Raw genomic sequence first — 20,069 nt, 5'->3', positions numbered from 1 at the left:
AGTCTTTATGTGCTCTGGTGACTTAGGTCCTTTTGAGTGGGGTCCAGCAGGAGTACATTGATCGGGCTCCGCTCGCAGCTTCACCTTAGCCCATAAGGCGAAGCCTAGACGGCGTAGCCTACATGAAATAGAACGATAGTTATGTTATTATAACTCTAGTTCTATGATTGTAGGCGTAGCCGTCTAGATTCCCACCTGCTGTACCCTCCAAATGCTGAAAGAAAAGCGTGGAGGATGAGCGACGGTATACACAGCGTTATATAGACACGATACCGTGGGGAAATGTGGGCGGTGCCCACGCTGATAGGTGCATAGTTTGAATTTTCAGCACGCACGCACGGGACAAGCCCATAAAGCTGCGGCCACACCAAACGCGTACCCGCGTAAAGGCCTCCACACACCGGCGCCGCAGCGTCGCGTCAAAAAGTCTGCCCCCATTATTCCGGGTGTACTAGCCCACATCGGCGCCGACTAGACGCGCGGCAGCGTTCCGCGCCGCACCGCGCCGCGCTGCCCAACTACTCTTCGAGCCAATGTTCTATTCCCGAGCGTCGCCGCCCCTGAAAAAGCGCTTTGTAAAAGCTGGTTTGTACATCCCGGGTCCCGTAGGCAGGGCCGTCGATAAGGGGTGAAAGGTGATGACGATTCTAGGGGCCCACAGCCCAGGGGGGGCCCACAAAAAATAATAATAATCCCCCCCCCCCCCCCCCTCGTCAACAATTGCTCTCCCCCCCCCCGTCAACAATTGCTCCTTCCACCCCCCCCCCCCCCGTCAACAATCGCTCCTTCCACCCCCCCCCCCCCCCCCACCCGTCAACAATTCAGCGCAGGGGGGCCCATCAGTACCTCTTGTATAGGGGCCCAGGAATTGTAGCAACGGCCCTGCCCGTAGGCACCTCCATATCTACCCCTCACCACTGGATGTCGCCCTCTTTCGTTTGTGATAAACAATTACGATTGTTTGACTCCAGTATTTAAATATTCATGTTCAATTCGTTGAATGTTTTGATGCAGTACAATTTACATCACATGATTGGTTAACTGCAGTTGTTAAAATTAATATTCAGTGCTGTGAATGTTTTAATGCAGACAGTTGGTTGCTTCAGTCAAGTAAAGTTAAGTGAATAGTAAATCGTAATATTAATATTAATGCCTTCTGTGTAAACTCTATGTAGTTATAGGCCTACGCACTTTATTTTAATTACGGTGGTACTTGGAGAGCCAAATCATTTCTAAGGTGGTACTCATGGTAAAAAGTTTGAGAACCACTGCTCTAGTTCATTCCACCAGCTGTCGACGTTACCTATTACCTATACGGTCGTCATGTAGCCGCCTAGCCGATTACGTCTGCCCGGCAGAATTAGTTTATCGAGTCCCATTATGCTTGACACCCACATTGCTGCTCACAGCTATATTTCAAGATTAAAACTTTGGATACAAACTTAAGTGGATGTGATGAAAATAAAATAGAGGGACCTCTACTAGAAAGGGAAGTAGGTGTCTTTTCAGTTGTAACCAATTTGATTATACCTAACCTAATTATAACTAACCCTTTATATAAGGACAATAAGAACAAAGTCGGAAGGCTACAAATTAAGTAATACAAATCAATTGCAATTCCTCTTGGAGTACTAACACTTCTAAAGAAGTGTATAATTAACTTTTAATAATATTTCATAGAGTTTGCTCTTCAACTGGGTACAGAAGTTGAATAGTTAAGGCAGAATATACCGCAGTTCAAAGCACTGGAATCCATCCTAAAAGTCAAGCAGTGAAATGATTGGACCATAACGTATAGAGTTGGATATGTGTTCTTGAGTGTGTGTTTGTGAAAGAAGAGCATCTGATCAATGTATTTTCCTCTCTGGGTTCTGAACCACGAACAAGGCCACAGTACCATTTTCCCTCAGCCATTGATACCTACAGCAGAAAAAAAAGACACACAGTTAGAAATATTTCATAAATCTCGATAAAAGATTATTAGCGCATCCTTCATGATTTCAGTACTAAAAGCACCCAGACACAGAAACATGAGTGCGTGCACGCACACACCAGCCAACACACAGACACGCATATATTTCATGTCCCACTCACTGGCTCTGCGCCAGAATAAGTAAACTGTCTCCAGAAGAAAGAGAAAATTCCTGATCTTCTATAGTTACTGTTGACGAGCCCTCCTGGGAAGAAACACACACAGAAGAGAAAGAGAAAGAGAGAGAAAAATTAACAAAGCAAGACAAAAGGGTTTACAGTTTGGTAAACCGATAATGGTTGTTATCGGTGACCTTATACAGCAAGAGACGGAAACATGGATGTGATTCACGCACCTGCTGCCAAATCCAAGCATCATTTTGTTCCGTACACAGCTCTGTCTGCCCGGCTCCATACAGAATCACCTGCGGGGAACGTAGTTAAAGCATTTATACCGAGAACTTGGGGGGACTAGCTGGTAGTGGGTGAGGAAGATCCTGAGGAAGATCCTGATGATTGTTTTCTTAGGCTGGCTTTGTGAGGTTAATAAAGTGATGTATGAATGTATGAATCAAATTATAGAAAACAGAAGGGTTTAGTTGACCATGGTTGACCTCAGTCTCGAACTGCGCTCCGAACACGTCTATGTGGCCCCCGGCGGCCAGGGGGCCCCTCTGTTTATCAAGCCAGTCCTTGAAGCAGAATGGGGACATCACGTTCATGGTGTTCATGGGGAACGGAGGCTGCCGGAAGATTTCGTCTGATCGGCCACACACACAAACACTTGTGTTACAATGGATCCACTTTTGGATCAAGAGCAGATATAAGAGCAGATTAATATGATCAGATTTCAACTAACTCACTTGGATCAGGTTTTCCTGTTATTTGCTGATTCGAGGCAAAGAACCTGAGGGAGTCAGGTACTATGTTAGATAGGTGCACTTCCTCTTTATTCTTAGGGATACTGTCAAAAACAAGGTGAACAGTCTAAGCTTACTCCTTTATGATAGGCACCAGTTGCGTTCCTAGGTTCTGACAGAAGAACCACCTCTCAAACAGAATGTCTGTGGAATTGTCAACATAGTACCTGAAACCACAAAATATGTCGTAACCACTTTATTGTCATATTTGATGAAATATTATTGAATGTGATATTGGATTTCATATTTGACAGGTCTATTGGCAAACATATCGTAATAGTGATATTATTATGACATTTTGCTATTGTTATTGTTATTGTTGCTAAAAGATAGCAAATGCATGGGATCACCCAGTCTCCGATAGGGTCATGGTCTTTGCAGGTGGCTCACCTCAGGCAGTCCGTCTCAGTGGGTAGGCGCATCCTCTCCACCACCAGTCCTACAGTGTTGGCTTCTCTCTGGGGGGAATGGGGGATGCGGGCCGGCAGCAGGAACATCTAAATATGGGCATAAGAACAGCCCAGCAATCGATTGGATGATGGTACTAATGTGCTGAAGGGAATTAGGGAATATTTAATTTTGAGGTTGTAAATGTGATAGTGTTTAGACTAAACTCTAATAATGGAGCTCTTAATGTCATCATAATATTGTTCTGAAACTTTTTGATTGAAGATTTAATTTGTGATGCATAATCAGGAGAAACACCGAAACCGAACCACACATGCACACACGCACGCACCCAACCACAAATGCACGACAGCCAACTAACCAAGCACGCTCCCAACCACAAAGCACAAACCCAACCACACGTGCATGCACCCAACCACACATGCACGCACACACCCACCTCTCCTTCTTTGATGTGCACATCCTTGTGTTTTCCATTTTCAACTACCTTCAGACACATATCTCCTTTCAGCTGGTAGAAGAACTGGTAAGACAGAATTAAAGAGAGACCAGAGATAAAAATACTTCTGCCTATTTTGGTTGAGACAAACAAGCTATTGTTTGAGGGTCATTAATGTTGTTCAGATTTGTGCAGTGATATTGAACCCCTCCAGTGATTAGTGCATTAAATATCTTGAGTAAATTCTTAAACCAACCATCTTAATCAGAGAAGAACTATTGGTCGGTAAAGAAAATCAACTGAATTGAAATGATACTGTCATCAACACATCAGTGTGTCATCAACACATCAATGAATATTATGTCAGTGTGCAGGTGAAATATTTCAGAATTGCTGGTGTTTATTAACTGGATTGAAGTGGCCATTATACATTTATACAATAACATTTAGAACAAAATCTGAGGCATATCGTCCCACACTGATAGTAACCTATGCCTATTATATTATAGGCCTACAATCTGTGTGTACTTTACGTTTACAGTATATTATATATATACACTTATATATAATAGATAATATTTAGTTACTTAATAACTTAAATAAAATCAAAAAACAATCAACAACTTAATATCTATACTTAATGACGAAATAATATCAGTTCTTATCACAGGTATCTGATGTTTTGAGATGCATTTTCCTGTCTACCTAGATGTCCATTAAAGTCATCCATAGTCATGATACTTTGGGCCCATCAGATTATAAGTACTGCTCGAGGGGACTGTTTGAACAGACTTAAGTCAACATTTGCAACATTCTGTTTCTGGGAAATCGGGAGATTTTTAATCAATTGAATACAGAAAGAACTGAGAATTAACAAGTATTTCAGTTTCCACAAATCATTCAAAACTCTCCTGACCATAACCTCATTATCTTATATGATAGTAGGACATGTTTACTGTACACGTTTCTATTGGTACTATATTGTATTTCAGACAATTATATTATATATTTAAATGGTCAGACTTTTCATATCCCTTTTTATTTTATCTTTAGTTGGATCTTGAGCGCCTTGACTGAGCTGAGAGGGTCTCTTGCGGAGGGGGGTTCTCGGGGCCCTTTCTCTCACCTCTTCTCCTTCCTCGATGTGATAGTCTTTTCTTGTGTTGGGTCCTCCAACGAACATGACTTTCAGCTGCTGTTCGTGCCTGGGGCACAGAGAGTTGAAATCATTACATTACACATTGAACGCTACCGTTGTACCCTGCTGTTAATTATTAGCGTTGAGATACAAAATTGACATGTTTCAACAGAACACAAAGTAAGCTAGGCCTAGAAGCCAACTTTTAATTTCATAAAATGATTGAGAAAGTGCCAGAAATGACATGTCATTGGATGTGTTACATGCTAGAGTTTATAAACAATGTGCTACTATCAGGTTTGGTCATCCGAATTAAGGGTGTGAAACATACTTTACTCACATTAGTTTGTTGCATACTGGTGGGAGAAACTCATTCTCATTCTCCAAGATCCATTTGTTCACGTTGACAAACAGAGGACCCTCCGACATGATTGTGACCCACAACAACGCATTGCAACAAAATACAAGAGCTAGAAAAGGACTAGGTTTGAAAGATAAAGGCTTCATTACCACTTGCATGAAGTAACAGCAACACCTGATTTGGTTTGCAAATAACTCCTGTATAGTCCTCTAGTGTGGCTTTCCCCAACATGCCAACAGGCCAATCGCAACGCTCTAAACTACGGGGTCACTCCCGTTCCTCATTATCTTCCCGCCCTGTATTCTCAGTATAACCTAGCGAAAAAACGTAAAAAACGAAACAAAAAACCTGATCTTAAACCGACATGACTTACCATATTGTACCAATCTTTGTTTAAACAATAAAACATTAAACAGTGGCGGTTCTAGACATATTTTACTAGGGGGGCCAAGGAGGTGCCAGTGTTTAACCAGAGAGGCACAAAAAAGGCAAAATATGATATTTAAAGATTATAATTATCAACTTTATTTTACTTTAAAGGTCCCATGACATGCTATTTTATGTATTCTTTAATATAGGTATTAGTGGGCAACTAACACAGTATTCAAATACGTTCCCGAAATTCAGCTGTGGTGCAGAGTTACAGCCACTCCGAGCCAGTCGCACATTGAGCTTCCCCCAAATGCGCTGTTTTGGTGTCTGTAGCTATAATGCAAATGAGGAGGAGCGAGGCGGGTCAAGGAGGAGGGTGGGGGTGTGGCCCTGAGCAGCTTGCAGCCACGGTACCATGCGCTCTGTTTACAGTGGATGTATTGTAATGGCGAGGCGCACACAGCCTTTAGCCGTGTTCTGTAATTATTCTAGAACACACAGGAGTCCTGGAGCTCTATAACTAAATATTATCATATAGCCTACATAGATATCTATATCATATAATATATATTATCACGGCCAAAAGCTGTGTGAGCCGATATTATGAATCTCAAACGACCGCGTTGGGTTCTCCGACGTTCCTGGTTCTTCCACATCCACATCAATGTGAGGTAGACTGAACCGCGACAAGGAGGAGAAAGGGATTGTTGCCGGGCAGCGCTTAGGCACCTCCGCCTCCGGCGGTGGTCCCTCAGCGGGGCTCAAGCGGGAGACATTCGCCGCCAACAATCCCTTTCTCCTCCATGTCGTGGTTCATGTTCTTGAGGGAGTCAAAGCCAAAGTTCCTTTCCCCCAATTCCTTCTCAACCATGGCTCAGATAACCCCCACTGTCTCGTTGTGGAAATACAAGAGACGTCAAAGAACCGACAAGAAACACTTGCGTTACAGTGTGTGTATTCACACACACACACATGTGGCGCTCGCACGGTCGTGTCTCACGGTCGTGTCTACAAATTAAATGTTTGAGGATTTTAAAGGTCCCATGACATGAAAATCTCACTTTATGAGGTTTTCTAACATAAATATGAGTTCCCCTAGCCTGCCTATGGTCCCCCAGTGGCTAAAACTTGCGTTTGGTGTAAAACGAGCACTGGCTGTTCTGCTCGCCTCTGAAAAAAACGGAGGCTCAAGCGCGCTGATTTGGAATGTCTTTATTTATGTCTTCATGAAGCATCTAAGCTCCTCCCCTTACTCTGCCTGGCCCGCCCAGAGACGAATTTCTCTGCGTTTTTACACAAAAATCGTAGCCGTGTGGACAGGGCCTTAATTAAGGTTCCACATTGACACAGCGCAATGACCACGCAGTCGCTTCGATGCAGTCGTGAACCGGTTGTGGTTCTGCATCGGGTTTAAGTCAGGTTTAAGTTAGCGGACCAATCACAGCCCTCGCCTCGACACAAGGTTAAAAATTTTAGGACACGCATAACAGGGCTTTGCATTTGACTCAATGAGGGTCTGCAAGGACGTAATGGGTCCGTAAACCCCCTTGCGTTGCTTCGACTAGGAACCATAACAAAGCCTTTACCGACTGTGAAACTACGCATCTGTAGTCATTTTTACACTGCCAAATATGCCCCTATTCCCTTCCCCCCCCCAAGAGGCTTATGCTTTTTGTCAGGCCATCACTGTAAATAAGAACTTGTTCTTAATGATCTGCCTGGTTAAATAAAGGTAAAATAAAATAAAAAAAACCTTTGTCCCGCTATGGTCCGTGCGTTTACACTGACCGAGGAAATATAACGGCTTAATTTCGCACCCCAATTTACCTTCTCGGATCCTACAAATATTGGGGGCTTCATTTTCATGTATATGCAATTAGACGGCATTGCGGTTCCAGGGCAGACTTGGGTAGAGGTGTTGCAGCGTTGTCTCTACAACAGAGACAACGTTAGCCAGGAAAGTCCCATTGAGATTAAAAAACAATTTTTCGAGGGAGTCCTGGCCAAGAGGCAGCAACAAATAACATGTGTACACTCACAATATTACACTCACAACATATAGACAGAAATTTTAATGATAAAAAGCTGTTATCAATTAAAATAATAAAAAACAGTTACAAGTAAATTAAAATTTATCAAAAACATCGACAAGTAAAAGAGGTCGTCTGAAATGCTCTCATCAAAAAAATCATTTCGGTTAATTTAAAATCTTTTTGCAGCCAGTTTCATGTGGTGGGAGCAGAGTGGAGTTTTTCCTAATTCAGTGCGGGCAAATGGAACTGACAGAAGCATCTGATTGTTTGAACGCAGACTGTAAGAAGCAACACTTTTCTGTGTGATTAAATTACAAATATAGGAGGGCAGTTGCCCAAGCATGGCCATATAAATAAAAGTGCACCAGTGTCCCAGCCTCCTGGTGGACAAAGAGGGCCTACCCACTCGAGAATACCATTCACAGTGATGGTTCAGGGCTCCACAGTTAGTAATAAACCTCAGAGAAGCATGGTAAACAGCATCAATCTTACATAGACATTAAGATGAGGCATTCATATAAATCAAATAATCCATAATCTAAACTGGATAAAAACGTTGCAGTGACAAGCCGCTTTTTCCCCTCAAAAGAGAAACACAATTTGTTCCTGAAGAAGAAGCCCAATTTAAGTTTCAATTTCTTCACAAGATTGTCAATATGGGGTTTCAAAGAAAGGGAGTCATCAATCAAGACACCAAGATAGTTATACATATGAACCACCTCTATGACATTTCCCTCAAGAGTGGACACTGTGGGGACAGTTTGAGGTACTTTCTTAGAGTTTGAAAACAACATTTGTTTAGTTTTTTCAGTGTTGAAGACTAGTTTTAGTTGCAGGAGTGTGTGCTGGACTACATCAAAAGCTTTCTGCAGAGATTCAACAGCTCTAGCAAGAGTTGATCCAAAACAGTAAATAATTGCGTCATCTGGTGGCAATTTTTGGGTGCGGCCCACAGAGGCAGGGGAGAGCAAAGTTATGAGCAGATATTCTCAGAGCACTTCACCTACATATAGCTGACTGGCTATTAGGACAGTTTTGCCAAATATTACAGTAAAGAAATTACCCACCCTAGCTTTAATGGGTACATACTGCACTCGTGTGGCGGCAATCGGTACTTGATGTATGATGCAACAATGACTATATTTACCATTCCGCCCACTTACAATATAAACTGCAATTCTTACTGGATTAGATGCTTCATGAACCACCACAAGAACGGATGCTTGTAACATTATGTCTCTGTGAGGGATATTGTTCCGAATACCCCTATGTATTTGTGTCATTTGTTCTGTCAGGCAGACTGTAATGCGCCCTTACCTCTAGGTGGGGTCATTTTTCCATTTGGTAAACATTGACGCGTACTCGCATAATGCTCTAGTTCATTCCACCAGCTGTCGACATTACCGATTACCGAGACGTTCGTCATGTAGCCAGCCAGCCGATTACGTCCGGCCCGGCAGAATAAGTTTATCGAGTCCCATTATGCTTGACACCCACATTGCTTCTCGCAGCTATATTTCCAGATTAATACTTTAGATACAAACTTGAGTGGATGTGATGAAAATAAAATAGAGGGACCTCTACTAGAAAGGGAAGTAGGTGTCTTTTCAGTTGTAACCTAGGCCGTTTCTCAATTCCTAGTACGCGTACTACGGACTCGCGGACTTGGAAGTTCGTACTTGGCAAGTCCGGACTTCAAGTACACACGTCCGAGGACGGGAGTACGCACCTGCAATTGGAACAGCAGCGGACTCGATGACGTCACCAGCTCAGCTCGTCTGTCAACTGTGCTACGGCCTCATGTAGGCATATAACTACTGAACAATATAAACAAATTATATAAAACAAAACACCAGCCTCTTTAGTTTTAAAATAGTAGGCTATATTAATATTTTGAATGAATATAAATGAAAAGTTATGCGTATTCACAGGGCAAGCCAGCTGTACCCTACATATAAACAATCAGTGGCTTGAAAAAGATTGTATGAGATTGCCGTTTCTCATTTTTCATATATAGCCTATTATTATATTATTGCAGAGTAGGCTATTGATATAAGAATTACGAACGAGCGAGAATAGAATCACACACACACACACACGATCAGATGGATCAGACCGGGAATTCCGTTGCGATGGGTTTCCTCCATTAGCGACTTATACAATATAAACAAATTATATAAAACAAAACCCCTCTTTCATTTAAAATAATAGTATGTAAATGTGTTGAAGAGGCCTCCATCTTTGTTATACTTTTAAAATGTTCCTATTTTATAGCTTACACACTGATATTTTAAAACAGGAATGCGAAATGCGAAATGCATCCTGGGATATTTAACGGTCCCAAGTCCACACAAGTCACCATCGATATCGGCTCGATATTTTGGCCAATTTAAGAACGCATCAAGAACACTTCCGGGTTTTGACAGTACTTCGCCTGATGCGTACTTTGAATTGGAACAGTACTTGGGCTACGACTGATGACGTTTCACAAGAACGCAAGCACACAAGTACAGAAAAGAACACAAATTGAGAAACGGCCCTACTTTGGGTATCCAAGATAATGGTCAACTATTGATTCATTCATTTAATTAAAGTGTTAGTTAAGCTGTCAACATATGTTTTTATCATTTACATAATAAACACAACTGTGCACACATTGGTAAGAAAATATTTATGCAACAAATCCAATTACATACAGGTTAAATTTCATGATCAATGAATGTGATTTTATCCCTGTTCAGAAGAACTGAATTGGGACCACAAACACATTTTTATTGCCCTGTTCACTTATTTGCTAATTTCTTTCAACATTAGGCTTGCTCTCACATTATTTGTGAAAGCAAATATAATAACAATTTGATTATACCTAACCTAATTATAACTAACCCTTTATATAAGGACAATAAGAACAAAGTCGGAAGGCTACAAATTAAGTATTACAAATCAATTGCAATTCCTCTTGGAGTACTAACACTGAAAGTACTTCTAAAGAAGTGTATAATTAACTTTTAATAATACTTCATAGAGTTTGCTCTTCAACTGGGTACAGAAGTTGAATAGTTAAGGCAGAATATACCGCAGTTCAAGGCACTGGAATCCATCCTAAAAGTCAAGCAGTGAAATGATTGGACCATAACGTATAGAGTTGGATATTTGTTCTTGAGTGTGTGTTTGTGAAAGAAGAGCATCTGATCAATGTATTTTCCTCTCTGGGTTCTGAACCACGAACAAGGCCACAGTACCATTTTCCCTCAGCCATTGATACCTACAGCAGAAAAAAAGACACACTGTAAGAAATATTTCATACATCTCAATAAAATATTATTAACGCATCCTTCATGATTTCAGTACTAAAAGCACCCAGACAGAGAAACACGAGTGTGTGCACGCACACGCCAGCCAACAAACACACGCGCATATATTTCATGTCCCACTCACTGGCTCTGCGCCGGAATAAGTAGACTGTCTCCAGAAGAAAGAGAAAATTCCTGATCGTCTATTGTTACTGTAGACGAGCCCTCCTGGGAAGAAACACACACAGAAGAGAAAGAGAGAGAATAATGAACAAAGCAAGACAAAAGGGTTCACAGTTTGGGTCTTGCATAGACTGGTCATTGCTATATCCCTCTGGGATAAAACAACAGCGGCAAGCATGGTTGTTATCGGTGACCTTATACAGCAAGAGACGGAACATGGATGTGATTCACACACCTGTTGCCAAATCCATGCATCACTTTGTTTCGTACACAGCTCTGTCTGCCCGGCTCCATACAGAATCACCTGCGGGGAACGTAGTTAAAGCATTTATACCGAGAACTTGGGGGGACTAGCTGGTAGTGGGTGAGGAAGATCCTGAGGAAGATCCTGATGATTGTTTTCTTAGGCTGGCTTTGTGAGGTTAATAAAGAGATGTATGAATGTATGAATCAAATTATAGAAAACAGAAGGGTTTAGTTGACCATGGTTGACCTCAGTCTCGAACTGCGCTCCGAACACGTCTATGTGGCCCCCGGCGGCCAGGGGGCCCCTCTGTTTATCAAGCCAGTCCTTGAAGCAGAATGGGGACATCACGTTCATGGTGTTCATGGGGAACGGAGGCTGCCGGAAGATTTCGTCTGATCGGCCACACACACAAACACACATTCACAATCACACACACACACACACACACATACACACACATACACACGCGCACACACACATGCAAACAACACATGTGATACAATGGAGCCTCTTTTGGATCAAGCGCAGATATAAGAGCAGATTAATATGATCAAATTTCAACTAACTCACTTGGATCAGGTTTTCCTGTTTTGTGCTGATTCGTGGCAAAGAACCTGAGGGAGTCAGGTACTATGTTAGATAGGTGCACTTTCTCTTTGTTCTTAGGGATACTGTCAAAAACAAGGTGAACAGACTGAATTGAAATTGGCCTTACTCCTTTATTATAGGCACCAGTTGCTTTCCTAGGTTCTGACAGAAGAACCACCTCTCAAACAGAATTTCTGTTGAATTGTCAACATAGTACCTGAAACCACAAAATATGTCGTAACCACTTTAAATTCAAACATTCTAGTCATATTTGATGAAATACTAGTGAATGTGATATTGGATTTCATATTTGACAGGTCAATTGGCAAACATATCGTAATAGTGATATTATTATGACATTTTGCTATTGTTATTGTTGCTAAAAGATAGCAAATGCATGGTATTACCCAGTCTCAGATAGGGTCATGGTCTTTGCAGGTGGCTCACCTCAGGCAGTCCGTCTCAGTGGGTAGGCGCATCCTCTCCACCACCAGTCCTACAGTGTTGGCTTCTCTCTGGGGGGAATGGGGGATGCGGGCCGGCAGCAGGAACATCTAAATATGGGCATAAGAACAGCCCAGCAATCGATTGGATGCCGGTACTAATGTGCTGAAGGGAATCATGGAATATTTAATTTTTAGGTTGTAAATGCGATAGTGTTTAGACTAAACTCTAAAAATTGAGCTCTTAATGTCATCATAATATTGTTCGGAAACTTTTTGATTGAAGATTTAATTTGTGATGCATAATCAGGAGAAACACCGAAACCGAATCACACATGCATACACGCACGCACCCAACCACAAATGCACGACAGCCAACTAACCAAGCACGCTCCCAACCACAAAGCACAAACCCAACCACACGTGCACGCACCCAACCACACATGCATGCACACACTCACCTCTCCTTCTTTGATGTGCACATCCTTGTGTTTTCCATTTTCAACTACCTTCAGACACATATCTCCTTTCAGCTGGTAGAAGATCTGGTAAGACAGAAATAAGATGTGATAAGAGACCAGAGACCAAATTCTTCTGCCTATTTTGGTTGAGACAAACAAGCTATTGTTTGAGGGTCATTAATGTTTTTCAGATTTGTGCAGTGATATTGAACCCCTCTAGTTCACCCAAGTGGGTGCTACATATTGGTGGTGGTTAGTGAGGTCCCCCCTTCACTTTAGGCGTCTTTGAGTGTTATTAATTATTATTATTCTTCATGTTTAACCTCTGTTTTCCTTTTATTCCTAGTCTGTTTTACATAGTTTTGAATGATGACTATATGCTCTGTAAGGTGACCTTGGGTGTCTTGAAAGGCGCCTCTAAATTAAATGTATTATTATTATTATTATTATTTAGTGATTAGTGCATTAAATATCTTGAGTAAATTCTTAAACCAACCATCTTAATGAGAGAAGAACTATCGGTCGGTAAAGAAAATCAACTGAATTGATATTATATTGTCAAGTGTCATCAACACATCAATGAATATTATGTCAGTGTGCAGGTGAAATATTTCAGAATGGCCGGTGTTTATTAACTGGATTGAAGTGGCCATTATATATTTATACGATAACTATCAGAACAAAATCAGAGGCATATTGTCCCACACTGATAGTAACTTATGCCTATTATATTATAGGCCTACAACATGTGTGTACTTTACGTGTACAGTATATATATATAACCCTATATATACTTTTATATCATATTTAGTTATGACTTAAATAAAATCAAAAAACAATCAACAACTTAATATCTATACTTAATGACGAAATAATGACAAAATAATATTCTTATCACAGGTATCTAATGTTTTGAGATGCATTTTCCTGTCTACCTAGATGTCCATTAGTCATCCACAGTCATGATACTTTGGGCCCATCAGATTATAAGGAATGCTCGAGGGGACTGTTTGAACAGACTTAAGTCAATATTTGCAACATTCTGTTTCAGGGAAATCGTGAGATTTTTAATTGATTGAATACAGAAAGAACTGAGAAAAAAACAAGCATTTCAGTTCCAGGAAATGTTTGATTATTCAAAACTCTCCTGACCATAACCTCATTATCTTATATTATAGTATGAAATGTTTACTGTAAACGTTTCTATTGGTACTATATTGTATTTCAGACAATTATATTATATATTTAAATGGTCAGACTTTTCATATCCCTTTTTATTTAATTTTTAGTTGGATCTTGTTTTAGAATGTTCTATGCTAATAACGCCCTCTGAATTGGGTGAGCGCCTTGACTGAGCTGAGAGGGTCTCTTGAGGAGGGGGGTTCTTGGGGCCCTTTCTCTCACCTCTTCTCCTTCCTCGATGTGATAGTCTTTTCTTGTGTTGGGTCCTCCAACGAACATGACGTTCAGCTGCTGTTGGTGCCTGGGGCACAGAGAGTTGAAATCATTACAATACACATTGAACGCTACCGTTGTACCCCGCTGTTAATTATTAGCGTTGAGATACAACATTGACATGTTTCAACAGAACAAAAAGTAAGCTAGGCATAGAAGCCAACTTTTATTTTCATAAAATGATGGAGAAAGTGCCAGAAATTACATGTCATTGGATGTGTTACGTGCTAGAGTTTATAAACAATGTGCTTCTATCAGGTTTGGTCATCCATTACATTGAATTAAGGAAGTGAAACATACTTTACTCACATTAGTTTGTTGCATACTGGTGGTAGAAAATCATTCTCATTATCCAAGATCCATTTGTTCACTTTGACAAACAGAGGACCTGCCGACATGATTGTGACCCACAACAACGCGTTGCAACAAAATACAAGAGCTAGCAAAGGACTAGGTTTGAAAGATAAAGGCTTTATTACCACTTGCATGGAGTAACAGCAACACCTCTCGTGTGGCTTCCCCCAACATGCCAACAGTCCAATCGCAACGCTCTAAACTACGTGGTCACTCCCGTTCATCATCTCCCCGCCCTGTATTCTCAGTATCCACCTTATTCCGCCATTGGCTATTGTTTTTAATGTAATTCGTTTTTAGTATAATGTCAAAGCATTAACTCAATCATTAAAAGATTTAGCAAATGCCTCGTGTCAAGTTTATTTTATTGACCCTCTCTGACAAAGACATCACGTTTGTGTATAAAGATTTGTAAAAATGATTTGTAAAAATGAACAATATAAACAACATTTTAACCATGTAACCATAGCAGCTGTATAAATACTCACACACACACACACACACACACACACACACACACACACACACACACACACACACACACACACACACACACACACACACACACACACACACGCGGCTCATTAGACATGTGGTTTGAATCTTCCTGTGCACATACTGTAGCTGCTTGCCAGACTGTTCATACTTGAATAAACGGTAACCTCAAATGCAGCCTCATCCTTCCAAAGATCACGCCACACACTGGCATCAAACATTTGGGCAAGATGTTCATGAAGTCTCGATAGTTTTTTGACCATAGTAGGATAACAACCAAATTCCAGAATGCAGAAGTTGTGTAAGGGGGAAGGGCTTTGGTTCACAGAGACCAAAGGTTACCCTGGACCGTTTACCGAGTGTATGTCGACTGTGAACTAATCAACACACGCACACGCGCATACATGCATACGCGAACACACGCACACGCACACATAAACACACGCACTTACTGATTTTAAGGGCTACGAACATACGCAAATCACATAAAGGTATTCTCGTTGATGGGCCATTAAACAAACAGAACAATGATGATGTTTTTTTAAATATTTATTTCCCCCAGACTTTCATGCCGAGTGTGCCTAGTGTAATTTTTAAATTATAATAGACGATAGGCATAATGATGTTTCGTCATCATCTGCAATCAACAGATTAAGTTAAATTCATGTTGTAGAAACTGTTAAATCTATAGCATTGGCGTCCAACACCAAGGCTATATTACGAAGTACCTGGCAATAGTATCTTGAATTTAATATTGGTCTGATACTTCAATGTATAAATTATTCATAAAGCTAAATTTGACCGGCATTCAGCGAAGCTCCAGTGGCGCAATCGGTTAGCGCGCGGTACTTATATGACAGTACAATGTAGAGCAATGCCGAGGTTGTGAGTTCGAGCCTCACCTGGAGCAGAATTTTTAGCAACATCGATAATCAACCTTTTATTCCATGCCATTTTAAATTATGTCTGTTAAATAGCTGACGCTAACAATCCAAACGCGTTATCTCACAAAATCACAGGGAATAAATATGAGTAAATGTACCCTGTTCATTGCCTGTTAATTTTTAGCGTTCTCTTTCAGCACCTATGTATTGATTGTGAAACATGATGACATGCCCGGATATTGTTAAATTGCTTGATTCATTGTTTAAGGCTGTAATGTTACGTTATTGTGTTTTGTAAAATAGGAGTCCATTCCATCTTCTGTTTAAAATACACACATTCAATATTGTAAATTGTTGTATGGATATATATTTCATTACCAAATAATTAAGCAACTATTAATTTGCTTGAAGCTGTTCAAATAAAATATAAATCGTAAGATCGAGACGCTATGAATTAGGCTACTCGCTAAAATAGTAGTTTATTCTTACTATCGATAGGAGGCAGTATTTCTCCATCAATCTTTTTTGCTAAATTATTCCCCACATTTCTTTGAAAAAAACATTTGCATAACCAATAGTTATTTGTTTTCTGAGAATTCATAATCTGTTTTTTATGTTTTTATTTACCAGACATACACACATATTTTTTGTCTAAATATATAAACAAAATGATAAATGTATATAAAACACATTATCATGTAAATAATAGGTTGGAGTCATAAGTTCAGCTTATTATAGCTGACTATCATTCGTTCTTCATTTTATACAATGCGACATAAGCCAGATAGAAATAGATTAAAATGTGTACCAAAAATTACTCAATTTGGAAAATAAACAAATTGCTGTACTTTATCATTCCAATAGATGTCGCTGCTGTCAATGCTTCGGGTTGGTTGGGCTTCCTCCCATAATTTGAACATTGGAATATGATTGGCTCTGCCGGATGTTTGAATGATAATACAATGAGTATGTTAGTGTGTGTGTGTGTGTGTGTGTGTGTGTGTGTGTGTGTGTGTGTGTGTGTGTGTGTGTGTGTGTGTGTGTGTGTGTGTGTGTGTGTGTGTGTGTGTGTGTGTGTGTGTGTGTGTGTGTGTGTGTGTGTGTGTGTGTGTGTGTGTGTGTGTATCTTTGCATTACGTGCTGAGAATTGTGTATATTGTATATTTGAAGAATTCAAAAGATTGTCAGAGTAAGTAGAGTAAAGTCAGGCCCCCCCCCCCCCCCCCCCCCCCCCCCCCCACACACACACACACACACACACACACACACACACACACACACACACACATTATTTACATCACCAACATCGTGTCAAAATTGCTGTCTAATAATCACATAATTGTCTGTCAGAGGGAACAGAAACAAGCTGATTAATAGGAGAGAGCGATGCGTGGGAGGACACATGGGAGAATGGGAGGCGGGGGGAGGGGAGTGGGAGCCTGCTCCGAGTTCTCTCTGAGGAGCACTTGTGAGCCAGATGCAGTTAGCATGAGCTCACCAGAAAGCAACTGGAGACAAGCGCCGAAGCTCAGAGAGGTTTCACCAAGCAGCACACTGTTTATATTAAAGCCTCCATAGAGAGGATTTCACCATGCAAAAGAAACAAACAGAACAGGACCTACTCTACCCATCATAACTTTGTATTCTTTTATGTAGCATGTGACATCTGGGAGAATAATAATGGGGAGAAGGGTGCTTGTGTGACAGTGACCCAGATGTTATTGCTACAAAACATTTGCACTCCAGAGTATCGGCCTCATTCTGTTGATTATAACATTTATGGTCAAGGCACTGTTAAACTGTTCAGAGTGCCATTATTATGAAATAATATATTATACACATTTTTTCCTATACGGATATTGTGCATCACTTCATAATCCTGGTACTCTTTGCAAAACTTTATGCTATGCCATGGCCAAAGCAAGGATAGAGTTAACTGTGGTCTTTCCCAAAGCACTTGATTGTATCAAGATATTCCACAAGCTATATGTGGCAAACCGGTTACAATGCTACATACTTGTTATTGAAGGCTTCCCAGATGATGCGCCTCTCAAAACTGAAATGTGTTAAAGAAAGCACTATTGGATTAAACTTGCAGAGAACTTTTGCAACTTTGATTATAATACAGTTGACTTTAGTGAAGGTACATTAAAAAGCACACCTTCAAATTGTATGCACCACTAGGGTCACCCCTCGGGAAGGGAATTTCATTACATTGGAACATCTACCAAGCACATGCATGCACACCCAAAACACACACACACACAAATGGTTATGGTGATGGTGATATCCTCATAAACACATGATCCACCTTTCCTGACACGTCTAGAGGAGGAGAGAGCCTTCAGTCACTCCTACGATACTGTGAACTCTGACCCCCCTCTCTCCTTGTTCCCTCACTGCTCCGGCGCTGGAAGAATCAGGCAGATGTTCTGTTCCTAAGCTGTCAATGGACTACAGGATGCATTTTTCCTTCAGAGGTTTAGTGAATAAGCAACGTCTGATGTGAAAAATGCAAGAAACACATGAAATTCAGCAGGATCTTTTCATGGAGGTGAGAGACAAAAAATGATAGATAGATAGGCCAGAAACATAGATAGTTGTTACTTTGAAAACTATCCGTCCATTGCTGGTTGTTTACAGTGGTTGCTTGGATACATAACCCAGTGGTCAAACTACCCCTAAAGGCTCATCATTACAAACAGACATATTAATGTGAGTGATAACACGCATATTGAATTAAAATCATGTGAGAACAAATGCACTTCACTTGTTGGACAAAGTCTTGAGTTCATATCCGCTGACACATTCCTTTGTCTGCACAGCTAAAAGTGTTTTGTGCATGTTTGGATGAACAAGACTGATGTTACGCAATTACTTGGATAAACAGTATGTTCAGCCATTTCATTCTTGGGTGATGGACTAATTTTGGGTGGAGTGAGTGTGACTAGAGAAGAGAAGAGAAGAGAAGAGAAGAGAAGAGAAGAGAAGAGAAGAGAAGAGAAGAGAAGAGAAGAGAAGAGAAGAGAGGAGAAGAGAGAGAGCGAGAGATAGAGAGAGATAGACAGAGAGAGGGACAGACGGACGGACGGACGGACGGACGGACAGACAGACAGACAGACAGACAGAGAGAGAGATAAAGAGAGAGAGAGTGAGAGATAAAGAGAGAGAGAGACAGAGAGAGAGAGTAAGAAAGAAAGAAAGAAAGAAAGAGAGAGTAAGAAAGAAAGAGAGGAAGAGAAAGTGTCAGAATGCAAAGACAGTTTATGATGAAAATGTGTGATGAACGAGGGATTGGTTAGCCATCGTGGTAAGTCCAATGCAGTCATTGGGTAACGCATGGATAAAGAGAGGTGGAGGGACCTGAGGCAAGAACAGGAGTTGACAACTTTGCAGTGATGAGTTTAGCTGAATGTTGTGGTTTCGGCCTGTTCTCCAATCCATGCTGTAATCTGGCCTGAGGCCACAAGCGGTCATTCACAGGTACATCAATCACCTCCTCTGTTAACCAGCTATCAGTAGAACACACTACCAGACACACACATACACACATACACACATGCACACATGCACACATGCACACATGAAAGTTGAAACTACTACATATATTTTAACATTAATTCAAATATGTATAGGAAAATTAACTGTTGCAGCCCAACAGCCTCGTGGATCCACAAGTGCTGCTTTACAAGGGGCCCTTTTAGCACTACGGAAACACACACTCACACACACGATTCTGCTGCTTACCACAGAACTTTGTGTCACAAGATATAATTCCATCTGTCCCTGGTTAGTTAGAGTGTTAGCTCGCTAGCTAGCAGTCTGACAGGCTGGAGCGGTTATGTAGTGAGGCCCTTGGGCTTTGCTCACAATGTGCGAAGGTATAATTATTATCATTATTGTCTTATTTTTTTTCTATTTTCTTCCCCCAGCCCTCAGCGGCATTGCTGCTGATGGAGTGCCTGTCAGGTTGCCAATGAGGAAGTGATGTCATTTGGCCCAGCAGCACACCAGCAGAAGCTGA

The 20,069-nt window shown here is 41.0% G+C and overlaps 3 protein-coding genes and 1 non-coding gene across 5 annotated transcripts in view; 1 reads left to right on the top strand and 3 right to left on the bottom strand.

The window, feature by feature from the left end:
- rel (v-rel avian reticuloendotheliosis viral oncogene homolog) overlaps nt 1-20,069 on the bottom strand; it is a 115,839-nt gene that overhangs the window by 53,026 nt on the left and 42,744 nt on the right. The window lies entirely within an intron of this gene.
- LOC132473113 (3-hydroxyanthranilate 3,4-dioxygenase-like) lies at nt 1,624-5,434 on the bottom strand. 2 transcript variants are annotated; one of them, XM_060073085.1, is made up of 10 exons: nt 5,217-5,432; nt 4,865-4,943; nt 3,739-3,822; nt 3,282-3,388; nt 2,969-3,058; nt 2,835-2,878; nt 2,586-2,731; nt 2,328-2,396; nt 2,095-2,177; nt 1,624-1,920 (listed from the first exon to the last, which is right to left on the bottom strand). In XM_060073085.1, exons 1-10 carry the CDS (start codon nt 5,393-5,395, stop codon nt 1,848-1,850), a joined length of 954 nt encoding a protein of 317 aa, XP_059929068.1. In that variant the 5' UTR covers nt 5,396-5,432; the 3' UTR covers nt 1,624-1,847. The 2 variants fall into 2 exon arrangements, with proteins under 2 accessions (XP_059929068.1, XP_059929069.1); XM_060073086.1 differs by lacking the exon at nt 2,969-3,058 and having other exon boundaries at nt 2,835-2,935; nt 5,217-5,434.
- On the bottom strand, nt 10,295-14,820 carry LOC132473040 (3-hydroxyanthranilate 3,4-dioxygenase-like). The gene is made up of 10 exons (XM_060072967.1): nt 14,622-14,820; nt 14,262-14,340; nt 12,858-12,941; nt 12,401-12,507; nt 12,081-12,170; nt 11,936-11,979; nt 11,612-11,757; nt 11,354-11,422; nt 11,081-11,163; nt 10,295-10,907 (listed from the first exon to the last, which is right to left on the bottom strand). The coding sequence occupies exons 1-10, from the start codon at nt 14,798-14,800 to the stop codon at nt 10,835-10,837; spliced, it is 954 nt and encodes a 317-aa protein (XP_059928950.1). The 5' UTR covers nt 14,801-14,820; the 3' UTR covers nt 10,295-10,834.
- trnai-uau (transfer RNA isoleucine (anticodon UAU)) lies at nt 15,978-16,071 on the top strand. The gene is made up of 2 exons: nt 15,978-16,015; nt 16,036-16,071. It is a non-coding gene; the product is annotated as a tRNA-Ile (tRNA).

The sequence above is a fragment of the Gadus macrocephalus genome, chromosome 15 (assembly GCF_031168955.1).
Source record: "Gadus macrocephalus chromosome 15, ASM3116895v1".
Classification (NCBI taxonomy): Eukaryota; Metazoa; Chordata; class Actinopteri; order Gadiformes; family Gadidae; genus Gadus; species Gadus macrocephalus.
Note: the sequence above shows the minus strand (reverse complement) of the source record. Positions and strands in the feature narration are given on the sequence as shown.

Excerpts from the sequence above, each read along its gene's own strand:
- LOC132473113 (XM_060073085.1), bottom strand. The coding sequence starts at position 5,395 with ATGCAAGTGGTAATGAAGCCTTTATCTTTCAAACCTAGTCCTTTTCTA. Across the intron at positions 4,944-5,216 it reads CCAGTATGCAACAAACTAAT|GCACGAACAGCAGCTGAAAG; the intron begins GTGAGTAAAGTA and ends TCTGTGCCCCAG. Across the intron at positions 3,389-3,738 it reads TGCACATCAAAGAAGGAGAG|ATGTTCCTGCTGCCGGCCCG; the intron begins GTGGGTGTGTGC and ends GCCCATATTTAG.
- LOC132473040 (XM_060072967.1), bottom strand. The coding sequence starts at position 14,800 with ATGCAAGTGGTAATAAAGCCTTTATCTTTCAAACCTAGTCCTTTGCTA. Across the intron at positions 12,171-12,400 it reads ACTGAGACGGACTGCCTGAG|GTACTATGTTGACAATTCAA; the intron begins GTGAGCCACCTG and ends TTGTGGTTTCAG. Across the intron at positions 11,164-11,353 it reads ATGCATGGATTTGGCAACAG|GAGGGCTCGTCTACAGTAAC; the intron begins GTGTGTGAATCA and ends GTTTCTTCCCAG.